We start from the raw sequence: 20,207 nt of genomic DNA on the forward strand, positions 1-20,207 counted from the left end.
CATCATTATATGTGCCTGTTACAGCTGTGCTCAGTTACAGCTGGAGAAATCAGTTATTTTTCATCAAAAAAATGAGGGTGGTATTCTCCTCACTCTCCCGTATTAATTAAAAATATCAGCAATTTGTAAATTAGCTCAGGGGACAATCTTGTACATTGCTTAGGTTTTGTTACTTACCTATAAAGCAACCAAAAGAAAAAAAAATAATGCAGATATCTGGAGTTCAAGAATTGCAAAAGATACAAGCATGAGACATTATTTTAGATATTTTATTTAAATATCATTTGAAGAAATGCGATACAGCCATTTTTAACTTAGGGTGGTATTTTTCCAGAGTCTTCCAGGCAGCTGTGAATAGACAGTGCCATGGATCATTCCAACGTGCTTGCAACTATGACAATTAATGCATTATGAAACGTTTAGTCAGTCTAAACCTAGGCAGCTTCATCTTTCCAGAGACATTCTGAAAATGTCTAGTGTATTCACAGTTTCCTTGCCCACATGCTACAATTCAGTTCTCTAAATTGGTAGATGTATCTCTTTAAATTATCACAAGTTTGTTCAGCAGTACTAGTCACTGACTTCCATAAATTCTAATACCCTTACAAATAATAATTCTTCTCCCAAGGCTTCTACTTTTTCAACTTTACTGACCTCTGGAAAAATAAATCTCTTATGACCAAAAAGTCCGTAAAGCTTCCTGAAGACAGCATGTTAAGTAAAATAATGCACTGTAAAAAAAAAAAAAAGTTGCCTTCAGTTCTTTTTAGTCAAAAGGAGTAGATATTTGTAGCAGCTGTAACACAGAAACCCACCAAATGACAGGTACTCGAGGGCATGATTTCAGTACATTGCGCCTTCATCTTCTTTATTTAGAAAATAAATAGTAACTGGGCCATGACTTGTATGAACAGTCTCTGTGACACTGACAAAGAACCAGGAGCCAATTCCATATAGTAAAGTTGGGATGCCTAAGAAAAGACAAAAACACGTTACATACAAAGACAGCAAGCCAGGAAAATTAAAACCGCCTATTAATAGTAAAGAATAATGACTCCAAAATGAAATTACAGGAAAAGCATTCCTGTAAAAGCTGCCTTATTAATATTTTGCCTTTATGAAATGCTTACAAGCAGCTATCAGTACACAGTACCCTTCTTGTGTATCAAGTGCACAAGAATCAGAAAGCAGCTTAAAAAAGCAGCAGGAATGAACAGAAAAAGAAGATGGGAGGACAGCAGTATGAAAGAAGTGAAACATGGGCACGTATACAGCCTGATTTCTACCTATTAAAGAAAAAAACATATATATCCAAACACTAAAAAACAAACTCCCTTGGAGTTATCAGCTCAGAGTTTGTCTGTGTATCTGACTAGAAAGAGGAAGGAAAATAGGCAGCGACTTCAGAGATCAGCGTGAAGCTGCTCTTGGGAAAATTTGATCAGTAGTCAAGACTACCAGCTCTACGAAAGCTGGAATGAGTAGAAAGGTGTATATATAAAGAGCATCATCATTTTTAGCACTACCGAGTCACCCATCTATTACAGACAACAATATTTTACTTAATATAGGGGAAAAAAATGGAGATGGATTAGGCCCTGAATTTAGTTTAACCAAGTTTAACATGCTTTAAGTTATCCAAGTGCTTAAGCTAGAGAGATGACTTGACTTTTTAGTCACCCTTGCCCATCATTTAAATGGGAAACATGCAGGGTAGCTGCGAGAAAGATGGGGCAGATGAAAGGTCTGACTGTGGAGGGAAAAATAAATTCAGGTTTAAAGTTATTATTAATAAATCAATCTCTGTGATTACATTTTCTCACTATGTCAGTTAGAAAGATCAAAAAATGAAGACTAGCAGACAGGTTTTGTAAAGTCACTGAAGACTTGCAAACCAGTAAGATTTATTTTTTAAAATGAAATATGAAAAGAAGAAACTGGTGAAATTAGTTAATGTGACTGTCACCATTTAGATAAGCGTTGTATCTGTATATTAAGTTTTGAATTATTATGTATTTCAAAAGTTATCTATATCCATTTTTATATAAGGTACTGATAGAGTATATTTATTTATAAGCATTTATATATTGCAGCAGCACTTTAGGATCAAGCGTGGTCCAAGTCCTCCACTACATTAGACACTGCCTGTATGTAAGATGCAAAAAACTAGCCCAGGCGCTTTCTAGGAAACAAACCGTTTCGCTTCATCTCGCGCTCGTGTCTGTGCTCAGAGGACTGAATTTCATCCACGGCAACAGAACATAGGTTTCTGGGTGGAAAATGATCCATACCAACCGATGTTAGGCGGTTAAACAACAAGCGCTCGCGCGTTTGCTTTAAGGCGGTTTAATTTTTCTCTCTCACAACTGGACCGAGAAACACCAACTCGGTAAAAACCCCCGAGAACATCGATTTACAGCCCCGCGTTCCCACCCACGCTGAACGCTCGGGCATTTTCCCATCCGCTTTTCTTACACCGCCGAGGCGCCTCAAAACGGATTCCCTCACCTGAGGGGGAACGGAGCGGGGTTGAGGGGCGCAGCCCGCCCGCCTCAAGCCCCTCACTCCTCCCGCCTCAACCCCTCTCCTTTCTCCCGCCTCAAGCCCCTCTCCCCTCCCGCCGGAGGACACAGGAGCCGAGGGGAGCGCCGGTCGCCCACCTCACGGCCGGTCAGGTAAGCTGAGGGGAGGCCGCGGAGCCGTCCCGGGACACGACTCACCAGCGTTGAGGACCTTGAGAGCGGTGAAGGCGGCGTTCTGTAGCGCCAGGTCCTGCGGGGCGGCGCGGGAGCAGTGGTACTTGATGAAGGGGAAGCAGCCGGTGCGCAGGATGTGGTAGTTGGCGCCGTTCACCCGCCAGTTGAAGTGGGAGAGGCCGAACTGGTCGTTGCGCACCGCGCTGTACTTGACGCAGTACGAGGTCCAGTGGGGCAGGCCGCGCTGCCGCAGGTGCTGGCTCAGCACCTCCGAGGCGGCGGGGCGGGACGCGGACGCTGCCCCCCGCCACAGCAGCAGCCCCAGGGCCGCCTCATGCAGCCGCCTCAGCGCCCGCATCCCGCGGGGCCACCGCGGCCCCCCCCCTCCGCACCAACGGCTCCGGCCCCCGCGCCTGCGCCACCGCGGCGCCTGCGCCGGAGGGCGGGAAGGGGCGGTGGCGGCGGCGGCGGGGTCAGGCCTGTGGGGGCCGAAGCGGACCCCGGCCCTGGAAGGAGCGGGGCGGGGCTGTGGGCGCGAGCGGGAGCGGGGCGGCCCGGCGGCTCCCTGAGGGGAGGGGCCGCGCAGGGGCCGCCGGGCGCAAGGCCGGGGCTCTCCGCGCTGAGGGGGCGAGGCGGGAGCCGGCTGAGGCGCGGGGAGTTGGGTCGTCCTGCCCGGCGCAGAGCGGGAGAGGGGCGGACGCAAGCGCTCGTTACAGCGAGCGAGAATATCACAGAGAATCGGGCAGTTCCGTTTTTAAAAAGGGTTTTGTTTACAGCGTGACGGGAGCGCTCGGTGTGTTGCTGGCGCATCTCCCAGCTGCAGCCTCTGACGGGTTAAAGTGCGCTCAGGAAAAAATGTGTTAAACTGCGTTGGTTTTACGGGGTGAAATCTGACAGTGATACCGGGTTTAAAATAGTTCTTTGAACGTGTTAGACCCCTTCGAGGAGAAATATTTTAAAATCATAGCTAATATTCCATGATATGATTTTTCTAAATAAAAGCTAAGGGTTTGAACCACTGAACATTCTATTAGAGAAAAAAGGCTGTACAGAAGAGTAAACTGAGAAATGGGAACAGATTTTTCCTTTTAATAACTACACGCAGTATCTCAAACTCAGCAATCTTTAAACCATTGAGCTATATAGTATGAATGTGCTAATTAATCAATTACTACCCAACAACATACCCTGTTTATTTACGGTAGTGTACTACATGTGTGTAGAACCAGTAATTATTAATCATAGTAATAAATTTGACTCAAGTTCACCTTCCTATAATTAATAGAGCATATAGTTAGCTTTAATATCTTTATTAGTGGTTTTCTCTCTCACAGTGGTACCAACGACAAGATAGAAAAGTTGGAATCTCATTCTGTTCCTCACTATAGTGAAGGGCTGAACTAAGGTATTACACCTTAAGAGTGATATTCAAAATCCTATAAAGATACTGCTGATAAAGTGAACATATGAGAATGACTTTGATTTTTATAAGTATTTATTTCAAGGTATTTTGCTATTAACTTTGCATTACTCCTATTAAAAGTGCAAGCAGGGAAAAATCCTTCAGCCTCTGGAAGCGTAACCTCACACTGGTTAAGGGAATGTAGATGCACCTCCACTTGCACAACGTGCTACAAATGGAATGAAGTAGCATCTGTATTTACAAAAGCGTAGCAAAACATTGCGTGCTTCTAAAGTATGCAAGAATCACAATCAAACATCCTAAAGATGAGGCTGGAAGCGTTATGAAGCATTCTTCCAAATGTCTTCTGTTAATAATACTTGGTTGCACAGTTCTGATCTCTGTGTTGACTGGATTCTGGTATAGTCTGATCATTTTTGCATCCAGTCTCCTGAAATGCACATCTTTGTGATGAAGCTGAAAACCAGTCTAACCATTCTTCAGTCAGGATGATATATTAAATTAGATTCACGATGGTTGTCAGTGATTGTAGTTCCTAATCTTCAGTGCCTGATTGCTGTAACAAAATCTGTAGTCTAAAATGAAGTACAGAGGATCCGGATACCATAAGAGGGAGCAGCTCAGATCTATGATGGGTGATTTGTTAAAAGGGAGGTGATGTTTGGTAATCACTGTGAAACGCTGAGGACCAGGTTAGTCTTTAAATTCCAGGGATTTGTTACCTTAACCCAAACAGAAGCTAGTAAATTCTTCTGAACTGTCTGTTTGAATAAGGCATCAGATCTTTCAGGAAATGGGTGGGGTGGATACTTTATTTCCGAAGACATCTGGAAGCGGTTGTGCTGATGAGCTGCTTTTTTGCTTAGTACTCAGAGTTATCATTCTAAAAGTGGAAACCTGGCCTGAATGCCTTTTTTTTTTTTTTTTTTTTTTTAGGGCTCTAAACCCAGCTATCTAAAAAGGGAGACCCAGTTTCTAGTATCAACTCCAGGTGATGTTCTCTCAGGAGAATGACCTGAAATGGGTAGCCCATGTGTTACAGTTTGTCAATTCTTGCAAAAACAAAGCCCAGGCAAACGCTGCAGCTGAATGCACATCTTCATTTGCAGCTCTGGCCCAGCAGAAGCATGAAACCTTTATTTTAATTGTCTGCATCTCTGCAGAGGATGCAAACCCCCTTGCCCCTCATCGCCTTCCACAAGTGTTCCTCCACACCTTGTGGCTGGGGAAGCAGCTTGGGATTTTGCTGTCCTTAGCTGCAGAATCCTTTGGCAGTTCGGGCCACCTTTTATCTTTCCATTTGCACTTCCTCTGTCTTCTTCCCAGCCTAGGTCATGTTCTGAAATTCAAGCTACAGTTCGAGAGCTCTATTACTCCTTTAGTGAGTGGCAATAGATAATCCAGTTGTGTGAACAGGAGAATAATGACTATATTTCTGACCTTTTTTTTTAAAAAAAGATTATGATTTTATATCTGCTGTACTGCTAAAAAAATACATTTTTGGCACCAGCAGCATGGGAGTTCAATGTGAGAGACTGTAAAGCAGTTTCAATCCTTCTATCAGCTCAACGCTCAGAAGTGTTACTAGTAATTAAAAACTTTTTTTCCTCAAAATACATTTCACACTTTGCACATACTGAGAAATCTCTCTCACCATGGGAACTTTCAGGTCATTTTCCTGCAAAAACAGGTACAGTTTTCTTTTGTCAGAATAGAACAAAGACATAAGGAAGTGCAGGTTTCATTTACTCCTAGGACACTGCAGTCTATTAAGTGCCAGTGAACTAATGAGCCTCTCAGACCTTATGTTGTTCTGGCTTGGATCAAGGCTTAATTTTACTTAACCCTTAAGAAACTAGCTGACTCCTAGGGTGGTACTGCCATGCTCTCCTATGCCTCCTTCTCCCCCAGGATATTGCTTCTACCGACCAAACAGGGATGTTATACAGCTTGGGTATGAAGCGAGGTGAGAAATCCAGCGTTATAAATGTCGTGAAGAAAAAGTCAGAACAACATACTGTTCTGCAGCCCCTCAAAGTAGAACAGAGAACAAATATATGTTCTCTTGTTGGAAGAACTAATGAGCAGTTATACTGCGCTCTTTGGCATATTATTTCTTGTCAAGTGAGAGATCCTTGTTGTACCTACCACAGCCAAAAATTCCTCTCTTACTTTCATCTCTAACCATAAAGAATAAGGACTTCCAGGAAGGTCATTCACTGGCTAAATTTCATGTTAGGAAAAATCTCTGTGGGCTCTGGTATATCCAAAACCAAGACCATATTGAGATTACATGTAAGAAAGGAACAAAACTAAATCAATTAAACAAAAATATTCTTTTAGGGTTTTATTTGAAACAGGGATTAGCATTTATGCAAACATTCTCACTTCCAATTAATTACTTCTGTGACCAAAGTAGAAGAGAAAAAGGCTAACGCAAAAGATAATATATGAAGCTATAACAGATCAAAGGAACTGGGTGGGTACTGATCTGCTGCAACTGCTTGGTCACATTCATTATTCATCTTAAAAACTGGTTTTGCCTGAACTTTTTGGGAAGTAATCTCTTAGATACTTGCCATGCTTGGGACAAAAGTAGTGGAGAAGATGCACTCTTCTTTAGTAAAATTTAGAATGTGTTGTCTGTTGGGATATTAAAGATTTAATGGATTTACAAATGGAACTGTCGTCTTTCAACATAACAGTGCACAGCAATTGTGACCAGAAAAGTCCCAGTACCTGAAATACAGAATCTATCTGATAGACAGATAGATCTGCAAAAGTCACGGTATACTGGGAATCACAGTACAAGTATAATTCTAATGGTGCTTTCAGAATCTGTTGTTGAACTAGTGCTATTTCTCTTATTTTTGATAATTTGAAAATTAAACCAACTGCTCCAAAAATCTGTAGATAACAAAAGAAATAGTGGAATGTTAACAATATGGACAACCAGTTCTGAAGAGGAGTCTGGGTTGCTGGTCTTACTGATAAGATGGCGTTTCAGTGTATTTATTTATACACTTTCATGTCAGAAACCTGTATTTTGGAAGACAAGAGGTTTGAAAGGGAGTTTAGGGTTATGGGACTCTTTTCAAAGAAGTTTGATCTCCTAGTCTGATTTAGCGACAAAGACAGCGTGACCCCATTGATAAGATTCTTTTAAACCGATACTGTACTCAGGAACGACAGTATGAACATCAGGGGCATCTATCACGATCCTCTGCTTTTCAACAGTTCACTTTCGTGAAAGAAGGGATATTCTTCTAAACACCGCACTCAGAAATCATGGAAATGTACTGTTTTGGTTAATATTACTTCACATACCAATGCAGAAGGGAAACCAAACCTGTTCTTACAGATGAGAAAGCATTTCCAGAAGCATAAAGAATAAGGCACTTAAACATTTTCCGTTAACTATTCTTTCAGAGCATCTGCTTTCGAAGGTTGCTCTTCTTCCAATTTCAGTCTGTTTTCTGCTGTAATTCCTAGAATTGCTTCAATATCTTGAATTGCCATCTGTAACAAATTCAAGGAATACCAGTTATTTAATGGGCATTATAATGAAATCCAGCAGCCAAACTGCACAGCTGGTAGTACTTGCCTTGAAAAGGTAACCAGAGTTTCACAGGACATGATGCACCAATTAAATTTACTGTTACGTTGGGGCAATTATTAGTAAATATGTACAAATCTCAAGTAAATAAAAATTACAATTCGTTGCAATTTGTACTTCTAATTAACTAACAGGTGTTCTATTTTACATATGTAAATCATTGTTAACTCACTATGAAGAAGAGTTCCCTTTTATATTTTTCTTCAATGGTTGCTTTTGACTCCCTTATATTGAAAAAAGGGGTGGGTTTTTGGTTCTCTATTCTGTAATGTTGAAATTTAATTATATCTTCTCTAAAACTATCCTTTCACACTCTGCTTGTCAGAGGAACATACAGTCAGCGTTAACACTGGCAAGAATCTGGTATCAATTATGTTATGTGATTTAAGATACCTATCTGTAACGCAGGGCTCCCCTTCACCTTTCTGCAAAACGCTTACAGACAGGATCTGCGAAACTTTTTAGAAAGTTAAAGGTGATGTAGTTTAGCAAGAGAACTCCCTCTGGAAAGTTTAGCTATTCTCTGGAATCAAAAGGCAGCACTGTAATGAGCGCTTGTTTCGGGGCACGGGGTCGTATTCATTATTGCTTTACTGTCTCCTTTTGCCAGCAAGGTCGTCACGAAGGAGCTTCTGAGTAAAGGTGGGTGCTCCTGGGGGACGAAGCCCAGCATTCGTCCTGCCTCCCCCCGCGCCACCCCAGAGCATCCTCCGGCGCGCGGGGATGGGCGCTGCCGGCAGATTCAAAGAGCAGAGAAAATTGGGAACAAAATTGACTTGTGAAATTGATGGCGAGGTGAAAGATGTGAACTAATGGATTAAGTACTCAGTGGCTGCCTGCTTAAAAGAAATCAGTGTTAATAATCTAAGGAGCTATTATAAACTTAGAAGTTTGTTTCTAATTTAAGATTCCTCCCTTGATGGTGTCCCTTTAAAATAAATCAGACAATTGTGACAGAACTGTCTGAGGCAGTGCCAATAGCTCCTTTGCTCTTACAAAGGACAGTCAGGAGCATTACATTACAAATAATTTCACGCTAAAGTATGTCTCTTTTCAAAGAAAAAGTTTCAGACTTAAATTTAACTAACAGGTTCATTGGGAGACTTACTATATTGACCTAGACACTGTAAAATACCGCTAACAATAAAAAAAGGAATGGTTTAGCACTTGTTTATGATACAGCATGAGGTATTTTCAGCCCTTGTACAGAAATTAACCAGGATCGTTAGTTAATTAACACCTCACCTTAAAATTGGTCTCGCCTTGCATATTAGGTGCTGATATTTCTTGATGGATGATGAAGAGATTGCGAGCAAAGGTCATGAGGACCCCCTGGAGATCCTCTCCGATTGTTCTGTTAATGATATCCAAACAAATGAGTTTACCAATGATTCCCTTCACATGCTTAAAAACAATCGCCCTCTCATTTGTGCCTGTCTGGTGATGGAATTTAATGAGCATTTTCAATCTCACAAGGTGGCAATCTTCAGGGAGATATGAAAGATGAGGCTCCATTTTAACTTGTCAACAGAAAGGATTTGTGTAATAAATAATTTTTATTAATCAACTTAGCAGAAGTAAGCAGTAAGGTTTCAGCTACTCCAAGGAAAAGGCCACTGTTGAGTTAGGACTGAGACAGTAGAACACTTTAAACACCTAGATTAGTTCAGAAGAACTGTTGCTTCTGCTTATAATTTGTGAAAGACACCTGAAAGAGAAATTTCAGCAGTATCAGCATTTCTTAGATTGTAGCTTTTGAGGCTTTGGTTTCTCAGAGCATACAATCTTACGGAACAGGATATTACGCTGAGGAGGAATGTATCTCATTTACTGGCGAGCTGACGATACATCTCCAATGTAGTAAAATGGATAATAATTCACAGAGATGTTTCAAGTATTTCAGCAATTTTATAAGCTCAAACGTTTATATTCTTGAAAATATTTCCAAATTAAGATAATGAAATTGCACTGAAAATCTGATGGAAGACAAATCTGGGATCAGAATGTATGGCAAATGTATTTGAGAGTATTCTGGTAATATATTAATAACGGCCAATTCAAGCTGGTGATCCAAGAGGTATTTTTACGTTTCTTACCAGGGGAGCAATACTGATGCATTGTTTCACAGGAGTTAGCAAGAATGTAGGTAGGATGCAGTATCTCTGACGTAAGGACTCCAGTTTCCAAAGTACATGGCTAACAGTGAAATCACCCCAACGGGGACAAGGCAATCCAAGAGTCACTGACTCTGGAAATGGCAGGTCCTTCTCTCTCCAGTTCCTCCCCGTCTATCTTGCACAGCCCTCATGCTCACTATATACCCCCTCTGTGGACTGATTCTCTCTTAGCCTCTCAGAAAACCAATCCAGTAAAAGCTTTCTGCTGAGTTACTGAGCTGAATCCCAGAGAGGGGTAAAAGTACCAGCGACAGCGCAAAAGGAGGGTCAGGAGGGAGCGGGACTCCGCAGCTGGGGTCAGGGAAAGCAAGAGCTGCCTTTCAGCATCAGTTAGGAGAGTTTAGCAGCTTCTGGAACACTTTCAGATGCCTAAATCACTTTTTAAATGGCTCCTGTAGATATTTTACAAGTTCTTGTGTAATGATTTTCTTTCAAATTTATCTCACAGCTCAATCATGTAAGCTGCCTGCATTGTGACTGCAGGTGAGTGCAGTATAGCATAGGAATAAGCTAAGCTTTAAACAAACCTGGCTCACTTGTGTACTGCCAGTAGCTCAGTCCCGGCTGAAAGAATCACAGCCCTAGAAACAATCTTTAGGATTCATTTAGTCCATGCCCTGTGCTGGGGCAGGATCAATGCTACTTCTATCATCCTGACAGAGGTTTGTCTAATCTGTTACTAAACACTGTCAATGACAACCGCACTGAACAATCTAATTAGTTCTTCCCTTCCTATCAGAAATTTTTCTTATGCTAAACATGAATCTTCCTTACTGCAAGTTAAGTTCGTTTGTTCTTGTCCTACCACCAAAGACATGGAAATCGTATTTTTCCATCCTGCAGAAGCTTTTCATGTGTTTGAAGACTGTTAGCAGATCTCACTTCAGCCGCCTCCCCCCGCCCCTGTTAGCCATACCTTGGAAGCCAGGCTTTCTGAACCCGAAACATGTTCATTGCCTCCCTCAGAGTAGAACGGAAGGATTACTGCCAATGTCTCCTGGGTTATAGTTCACCTTTTCCCACAAGATCATGACATCGTGACTTGCGGGCAGTTTGTAAACCACCGTAACTCACAGCTCCTCTTCTGCAAAGCTAGTTGTTCCTCATACTCACTACTGCTATCTAAGTGTAATTTCTTGCACCTGGTGCAACTGAATGTAATTCTATTTTTCAGATTGTTTTTTCAATTTGTTGAGATCATTTTGAATTCTATTCCTGCCCTTCAAAATACTTGCGGTCACATCCGGCACTCGAGGAAGCTGTTCTCTTATCCAGGTCGTTAATGAAATAGCTCCAGCATCAAAGGAATGCAGAACAGGCTGAGCACAGACCGTTTCAGCCCTTCACTCATTACGTCCTATTTTGGCAGTAAACTTTACATAAATTCTCTCTGAGGAGAGGTTTTCAATCAGTGTATAGTAGATTTGTGCAGATTCGGCTTTCTTAGACTTCTTAGGAGAGGTTCATATGTCTAAAGAATTACTGAACTGTCAGACCTGCTGTTGCCTGACTGCTGTTGATCCCTTTGTGACGAACAATATAAAAAGGCATTAAACTTCAACCTCCTTTGCATCTTGTATAGTTAGGTTTTTAATAACGTTGCCTGTAAAAGTAAGCCCGTGCTAATCCGTGTGCTCTCACAGCGAGATTGCTATTGACAGTGAATCCAGCTCCTGTAAAGCTAATTGCAGCAGGTCTTTAGCCTGCAATGCAGCCAGGCTTTGATCTAAGCAGATTCCTGTACTTTTCTTTCTTTATTACTAAAACGCTTAAAGCCTCCCTAAAACTTTTCAAAAGGCCAATCCTACAAGAAGCCATTATACTTTTCTGAACAGTAGGTGAGAGTCAGGGAACTCGAGTGTGTGGTGGTCAGATGGTTCCTTTCCTCACAGACCTTTGTCCGAGCCCAAGCCAGCGCACGCCGCGGCGTCGCTCTCTCAGATCAAGCATGTTCCCAACTGTGCATCAGGCTAGGGAACTGTCAGTGTGGACTTACATCATTCCCAATCTGTAGCGCTTCTGATCTTCATACAATATAAACACTGTTCCCTCTTTTTCCTGTCAAATAAAAAGACAAAGTTGCTTTCATTATTCCTAAAATAGTGATAATTATAATAATGGTATTCTACAGGGACAGTAAGTACATAACCATCTCTAAGAAAGGCTGGGTTTGAATTGTGTGTAATGGATTATTGCTCAGTGTAAGTAGATTATTTCATTAACTTTGTAGAGAATACATTAACTTTATGTAAAGAGAATACATATGGCAGAGTCTATTCAATAGCAAATATTCTTGTTCCAAAGCAGTAAGAGACAGTCATAAGTATCTTAAAAATTATTGTTATAATTTTTACACAGTTATTTTTATCAAGAGAGAGGTTAACCCCTAAAAGCCTTACACACACTGAAATTGAAAGACACTGAAACTATGTTTATGTTTTCCTGTTCTTAAAACTTATACTTCACCTTAGATATACACCGGACACGAACTTTCCTTAACTTCTGCTCTGCTTTATCAGGGGCTTGATACTGGCAACAGTTTGGTCAGCAGCAAAACTCACAGTTTGGTTTTTAGAGGCTCTAAGCAACAGTTACCGCATGTTGCTGGAGCAGGTGCCATCCCTGGGAGGGGTTTTACTGAGAAAACCCCTAAAACTGCATTTCCCAGCACAGCCCTGTGCCCTAGGATCTGAAATCTCTATCTGCTCTTCTGTCTCATGTAACATCTTCTAAACTCTTTCGCATTTCATTCTTTTACAGTTCTGTTCATAAGCCTTAAGCTCTTCCTTCCCTAGCAGAGACTGCACTTTCATTTCATCATTCCTCTTGCTGTTCTCCACTGCTGCCCGCCCTCTTGGCCTCTGAAGGTGTATCTTCTGAGTACAGAGGTGGGGAAAGGGCCATGTGATGGCCCAGCGCTCTCATGAAAACTCGGTGCTAGCATGGTCCTAAGCCCAAGCCCAGCTCCTGGCTGACAGCCACAGTCCTTTTTGCCCGCAGAGCCATGCGAACAAACCTGCCAGGACAGCATTCCCTCCGTAATCTCCGAGAGAGATGCCGTCTCGCTCCCTGGTGTGTAACATAAGCACGTTGTAATACTCTTCAGCCTTCACTGCGTCCAGGCTTAAGCCAAATCAGGGAGATATCTCAGCACTGCAGTTCTTCAAGACTTACACCCCAGCTAAAGTAAGCTGGCAGGTAAGTCTCAGAGTACTAGACTAATTTGTACCAGAAACTACCAAAAACCTTTATGCAATTCAGAGGTCATTAATTAGCATCATGAAAGCAGTTTAAAATAAAATTAATTCTGATTTATACCGAGTCAACAAAACTGTTGAGCAGCACCTTGCTGTGTTTTTAACAGAACGCTTAAACACTGTATTATGCTAAACAGAACACTTAAACTTTACATTGTGCTAAGTGGTTTCACCATATTAGAATTTACATACAAAAATTATGCAGAGTGAATATCACGTTTTCTGATCTTTCCCATTCGTACCTGGAGGTCAAATCCAACACCATGAGCTTTACACATCTGGAGGAGAACATTATAGTAGATCATGGAAAGGCTGGAGTGCCTCAGTTGACTGCTTGCTACTGCACACCGGTTGCTTATTGGAGAAGCCTAGAGAAAACGACTCAGGATTCTTTATTTTCATACCAGTTTATATCAGAAATCAACAATTTCCTTTTTAAGTGGCTTTTTTTCAGTGAACTCAGCATAGAGTAAGACTCCATTTGGAGGAATTCCTGTTCATCACAATGTCTACTGAACGTAGACATTTCCATGAAGCAAAATTAAATCCTCACCTCGCACTGTACGTAAAACCTCATATTGTAGATCAGGTCTACAGAACCATTCTTTATGACCCACATTTTGATATTTTCACAGCTTCATTGGTAACTGAGCCCTGTGACATCATTCTGAGTGGATGCTCTGAATCCACCCTGCCCTGTGGTAACGTACGTTGTTCTAGAGTCAACTCTTCCCGACAGCAGAAATTCCCAAGCAGATAATCGGTAGTTTTTTAAATTGGGTTTCTCCAAGACTGAGCATTCTCCTACAGCATTAGTGTGTATAATTTTTCCAGCAAGTCCTTGAGGAGACTAGGCAAAGTGACTCCAAGGAGCTATACGGCTGGTACCAGTGGAGTTCATGCTATGGATAAACGTCAGTACTGCATTTGAGTTTTGCTTAGCACAAAAGATTAGAGATGTGGCATTGAGTAGAACTGAACAGAGATGTTTTCCTAAACCAAGGCTCGCCTGGGATGTTATTTTTAATACCGGACTGTTCATTCAGAGTGCGGATACTGCACATTGAAGCATGTAATTTACAGTATTTTTTCTAAAATGATACTTGTTTTGACATTGACTCATTTAAGTTGACGTAGTTGAAATCCTTATATAATACATCTCTGCCTGAAAATTAATCATGTTTATAATATTCTGAGAATTAATAACACCCATTGCTCAAGTCATTAACTTAAAAAAGGAGCTTCCAAAATCTCTTCTCTGCAGTAGGGGACCACAAATAAATGAATGCTTGATAAAATAATCCAAGTAGCAGTTTAACAAGCGTAAACTTGAATGTGGCTGCAATAACACAGAACTATTGTTTAAGGGTTGGCATCAGGTTGATGAGGTGCTTATTTCAGCTACAAAGCATGCATACACATGCATAATGAACTGCAGTATGAATTATTAATGTGTTGCTTATTTAGCCTCATCTGTCTAGAAGATAATGTATCCTAACTATAATGAGTGATTGGTTTTGTACATAATTACAGTAGCAGCAGTATCTAGGAAATTTGTTCTTTCAAAGAAGGATTTCTAAAAATAAAATCATCACACAAACTCAGTTGCTGCTCCATTTTATCAAAATCAAACCTACCAGGATTGAGAATATATAATAAATTAAAAGGGACAGAATCATTATTAACATCATAATTTTACACAAAGTGTTTTACTTAATCATTCATTACAGATCATGTGCTGTAAAAAAACATTTGTCTCTCGGTTTGTTTGTTTCTTTTTCTAAAGATATTTTCCTGAGCGAGTGCATTTTTGTAGTTAACTCTTAAGGAGATAAAAACCCCAGAGATACAGAAAGTAGAAAAATAAAGGATATAGTGACAATTTATGTTAATTCTGACAGAATTTTAATTAAAAAAAGTTGCTACTTGATTACTTTTCATTTCTAAAACTTGTACTACTGGGACTAATCATATCTAATTTACTTCTCTCCAACTAAAAGTGGTTGCTTGACAAGAACAATAGATCAAGAGCTCATTAACCTCTAAATTATAGTTCCATGACATTTTTGGAATGGTGCTACATTCCTCCTCTTTGTATGAAAAAAAGGGAGCTGTGAATCTTCTGTCAAAATGTGTAAAACAGCATCTGTTTTCTATCTGTATGTGTATATATACGTATACATACATTTCTTATTCTCTGCCTTTTCTGAAGGGCTTTCTTCCCTTTTTAGAGGGGCAGTCTCAAGGTTCAGAGCCGTAGTAAATCCTGCACCGAGAGTGATCTAATATAACAAATCAGCATTATAAACGGGTAACATGTTAACCATGCGTCTCTCGCAGTGTGTTTATAAGGGTTTCAAAGCAATACACAAATATCATCTTATTTAAAATGCCATCCCTGGCAGGCACTGTTATGGACACAGTCTGAAGGGTTTTTGCAGAGATGAAATGTGAGATCCCTGAGAAGCAAGTGCTGCAGCGCTCCTCATTTCAGCACCTCAACCCACAGGCCTAAGCCCCTTGGCTTTGTGCGCGGTACCCACGCAGAGCCACGCACACCTGAATTCACAGCACGTGGCACCGAGCGTGGATGAATCTGACCCGGCAGCAGAAAACAGAAAGCCCAGGTGGCCAAGAAGGCCAATGGTATCTTGGCTTGTATTAGCAATAGCGTGCTCAGCAGGGACAGGGAAGGGATCTTACCCCTGTACTCGGCACTGGTGAGGCCGCACCTCAATTACTGTGTCCAGTTTTGGGCCCCTCACTACAAAAAGGCCATTGAATGACTCGAGCGTGTCCAGAGAAGGGCAACGAAGCTGGTGCAGGGTCTGGAGCACAGGTCTGATGGGGAGCGGCTGAGGGAACTGGGGGGGTTTAGTCTGGAGAAGAGGAGGCTGAGGAGAGACCTCATCGCCCTCTACAACTCCCTGAAAGGAGGGTGCAGAGAGGGGGGGATGAGTCTCTTGAACCAAGGAACAAGCGAGAATGGCCTCAAGCTGCGCCAGGGCAGGGTCAGACTGGCTCTTAGGAAGTATTTCTTTCCAGAAGGGGTTGTTGGGCGTTGGAATGGGCTGCCCAGGGCGGGGGTGGAGTCCCCATCCCTGGAGGGGTTTAAGAGTCGGGTTGACCCAGCGCTGAGGGATCTGGTGGAGTTGAGAACGGTCAGTGTGAGGTTAATGGTTGGACTGGATGATCTTCAAGGTCTTTTCCAACCCAGATGATTCTGTGATTCTGTGAAAGATGGAGCAGGGGGACTTCAGGGCTCGGCTGTCCTCCTGCTTGGGGCTGCAAACGGGAGCTGCTCCCCCTTGGGGTTTGTAACTCTGGTCCGGAGAGAGCGAGCAGTTGGATGGATGCAGAACTGAGTGAAGGTTCTGAGAACCAACATTTGGGTTTAACTCAAGGGAGAGCTGGGAGGGATTTAGGTGTCCAGGTCCTTCTGCAGATGTAGTCCTGATCGTCTGACCCTCAGTTTTCTGCATAAAAGCATGAAGCTGGGGTAGAACTTCAGTGCTAAATCAGACCTTGTGAGCTGAAGGCTCAGATTTCTTCTTGACTGCTTTTAAGTTACTCATAGAGGCAGGGCAGGGCTTTCGCTTCCTTCCTTTTTCTTGCAATATATAAATTACCACATTTTTTACAACTTGAAAACTACCTGAAATATTTAGAAGTTATTTACTACCGCAAATCTATATTACTGAGTACAAAGGATGACTAATTAGGTACCCATAAGCATCCAGAACCCTTCATTTAATTTCTAACTTGATGGTATCCCATTTACTTTATTAACCTTGTAAAAGCTAAAATTATCGGTTTAAAATCAGAAAGGAGCAGATTCACCTCCTCTAGAACAGTGATCTAGGACAGATTTTATCTTTTCAGTAGTATCAGTAATAATTTTATTTGTAAACAAATCACTGCTTACACTTTTTGTCTCCTCATGCTGAATATGTTGGTTTTTCATTTTCTTTGAACCAAGAGATACTTCAAAGTGGTTAGAGCGACAATCCAGATTTCCATCTGTCACGTACAACATGAGCTGAGTCAAGGCCAGCTGGTCACTATAGCAAAGGTCAAGGTCTGTTGCCCATACCTAATCAAAACACAAACAGGTGCATTAAAATTTAAAAAAAGAACAAGAAGGGTGAAACTCAGCCATCATGTAAAGGAACATCTATGCCTTTATTTTTGTGCATGTTGGCATGCAAACTTAAGGTTTCCTTGTGCTGGTGCATCACTGGCAGCGATAAACCACTTCCAAACAGGAACTTCAAAAATAACTTTTGAGAGAAAACCAAAAGGCTAAGGACAAAACAGTTACCTGTATTACCCAGATTTTAGCAACAATTCAAAAAAGTAGATAGATGAGCTCAACAGCTGTAAAGCCTGTATTGCATTAAATAGGTAATTATCCAAAAACTAAATATCACACCTGGATTTTTCAGCTGAAGAATAAATAATTAGTGTTAAATAGAGTCAGCCTTGAGTTACAAATAGGTATTTTGAGATAGAAAAAGGGAAGTTCCAGAAAGCAAAGCTAAACTGAGTAAAAGGAGTAGGGAAGTGTGAAATCTCTGTGTAAAGATACGTATCAGTCATCACAGGGGTAGAGCAAAGCCCGTTCCCGCTGCAGTGCCCGGCTTTATCAAACACTGGGTACTTCAGCATGCAGGAAACTGTACGACTTGCAGCACGGTTCTGCTTCCACTCACCCGGCTGCTCTGTGCTGCTAACTCAGATTTATACTCGCAGAACTGCACAAGAAATCGGAGATGGTCAGGCTGCCAGTGGAAGGTGTCCCATGCGCAGGACATACTTGCAGGCAAGGAGAAAAGCCTCATATAAACCTCAAGAAGATTTCAAAGCATTAAAGCATGTAAAAGTCAGGCTGGATTTGTGAGGCCAGTCCACACCGAGGGAGCAGCAGAAGGAAGTACCATGCATCACTTCTGCGAGGCTCCTCTACCCCCCAACAACCTGAGCGTGGCTTTACCCAGGAGTTTTTCCCACTTAAAAAATGCTTGTGCCTACTACGCTAGTGAGAAATGTTAAGGCACACAAATATCTGCCCTACAGTGGACCCCTTTAAAACAAATCTCGCAGTGAATGACTTGAATAAGCCTTTGAATGGTAAATGGCATCATTATAAGGATATTAAGAGGTCAGGCAGCCAAGGCCTCTTGGTAAACTGAAGTTAATTTCTGAATCATATGCACATAGTAATGCCCTTTTTATAATGGTGAATAAATCACATCAGTAACAGTTGTTAATATCTAACTGCCAAGTATCTGTTGCTGTATTAAATATCCTATTTGTCAACTTAAATATTTCCTGCTGCATGGTATAAAATGCAAATTGGATGCTAATGGCTGGCTTTACTTAGTAATAGGGGAATGTTCCCCAATTATAATGCTTAATTTTCTTCAATAATTTATTCTTTATCATCACTTCTGCAAGACAGGAAGGAACTTTCATATCGATTTTTACTTTTCCAGTATGTGCCCACCTTTTCAATGAGCTAAATAGTAATAATAAACTCTACATACTGTAGAAGTGTTACATTAATTTCCATAAATATTGACAAATCAGGAACAGCCAATGTGTCTTGAACCTTGTTTGAGTTGGATTTTAGATGCTCAGTTAAAGCTTTGCCCACAGGAAGAGATATCAGGGCTACACAAGGGGACAAGGGACTACTGAAAATCTTGGCGATCCAAAGAACCAAGTGAACTGGTTGCTCTTCATACAGCCCCTGATAGTACACTGGCATCGCTCTGACCTCAAAGTCTACACCAGACTGAAGGCGGACTGTAAATTGGCTGAGAGGGGAAAAGCAGGGAACTTGAGCAAAGACATCACTGTGACTGTAGTGCATCTGGGTATCTGGCAACGTGAAGAGGATGGGTTGAGCATTTAACAGCAGATAAAGCATTAAAAAATGCAGCCTGACAGACATAAACAGCCATTAGCACAACAGAAATTCATTACACCCTGGTAAAGATTCAGACAAACCGTACCAAGCGTGGGATAGCACCTACGTCTTGCAAGACTCACTCAACAAATCCCATATTGTCAGTAACTAAAATTAAAGTACGCGCAAGTGACACTGTCTTCATTTGAGATGTAGAGAAGAGCCCTATTAATTACTCGTGTGATACGTTTCACATCATCTGAACAAAAACCCAGCATGCCAACCTGGCTCCAGCACCCCGCTGGCACCTTCCCAGTCGTTGCTCTGGGAAGGCACAGAAGCGCTCCTGGATCCCTGTGCCAGGGGATGGCTCCGGCCTCATCTCTGCCTGGGCAAGGGGCTGTAACATGGGGAAGAGGAGAAAATCCTTTTAGCAGTGCAATTTTTGTGCTGGAAGTCACGAGACCAACCAGATGCGAGTTGAAGGAGTTTCTGTTTGCTCACAGAGTGTATCGACTGGTTGTTTTGGACACGGCTTCATCATCTCAGACCGAATACCCTCATGCTGTTGCCTACAAAATTCAGGGCTCAGGTCAACAGGGTGGACTCCTGGCCCTACCACGTAACGAAGGAAGGTGTCCATCCCCTCCCCGGCCTGTTACTCTTTAATGTTGCATGAAAGGAGAGCTCTAAACACCTACTTCAGCTTCAGTCACAGTTACATTCTACATATGTAAAGTCATTGTATATTTTTTTTTTTTTTAACTATAGGGTGTAGATCTCCACAAGCACAAGGGGGAGGAAGCAAACGTGGCTGGAAGCCACCTGTCCACCTCCTTTCATTCTGGGCCTGAGGCTGAACCACCCCGACTGCCCGTTAAAGCAGCCAAATGGTCATTACTGTGTGCCAGCTGGGATCACCCCCAAGGATCCTTTTCCTGGCTCAGGACTGTCAGTGAACACTATGTTGTGGCCATGTTCCTTTCTGCCCTGGATGTGTCCCACAACATCCCTAATGTGGGGAGAAAGGAAGAAGGATCAGATGGTGTGAGATTCCAGCTTTAGCCTAGCCAGGGCTTCCCTTTTGCCATGGAAATCCAGAAGTGCCCTTTAAACCCCCTTTGTAC

General features: G+C 42.0%; 2 protein-coding genes across 3 annotated transcripts in view; both read right to left on the reverse strand.

Moving 5' to 3' along the window:
- Positions 1 to 253: 253 nt before the first annotated feature.
- C12H15orf61 (chromosome 12 C15orf61 homolog) lies at positions 254 to 3,248 on the reverse strand. Of its 2 annotated transcripts, XM_074837542.1 has the most exons (3): positions 2,721 to 3,248; positions 816 to 971; positions 254 to 731 (listed from the first exon to the last, which is right to left on the reverse strand). In XM_074837542.1, exons 1-2 carry the CDS (start codon positions 3,052 to 3,054, stop codon positions 844 to 846), a joined length of 462 nt encoding a protein of 153 aa, XP_074693643.1. In that variant the 5' UTR covers positions 3,055 to 3,248; the 3' UTR covers positions 254 to 731; positions 816 to 843. The 2 variants fall into 2 exon arrangements, with proteins under 2 accessions (XP_074693643.1, XP_074693642.1); XM_074837541.1 differs by having other exon boundaries at positions 254 to 971; positions 2,721 to 3,246.
- Positions 3,249 to 6,455: 3,207 nt separating this feature from the next.
- The window catches only part of IQCH (IQ motif containing H), a 72,609-nt gene continuing 58,857 nt past the window's right edge, over positions 6,456 to 20,207 (reverse strand). Inside the window, exons 17-21 of the mRNA XM_074837144.1 lie at positions 17,095 to 17,262; positions 13,412 to 13,537; positions 11,909 to 11,970; positions 8,981 to 9,089; positions 6,456 to 7,638 (exon numbers count right to left, since the gene is read on the reverse strand). Of these exons, the coding sequence (XP_074693245.1) occupies positions 7,537 to 7,638; positions 8,981 to 9,089; positions 11,909 to 11,970; positions 13,412 to 13,537; positions 17,095 to 17,262 (567 nt within the window). The 3' untranslated portion in view covers positions 6,456 to 7,536. The remainder of the gene's footprint in view (positions 7,639 to 8,980; positions 9,090 to 11,908; positions 11,971 to 13,411; positions 13,538 to 17,094; positions 17,263 to 20,207) is intronic.

The sequence above is a fragment of the Strix aluco genome, chromosome 12 (assembly GCF_031877795.1).
Source record: "Strix aluco isolate bStrAlu1 chromosome 12, bStrAlu1.hap1, whole genome shotgun sequence".
In the NCBI taxonomy this organism is placed as follows: Eukaryota; Metazoa; Chordata; class Aves; order Strigiformes; family Strigidae; genus Strix; species Strix aluco.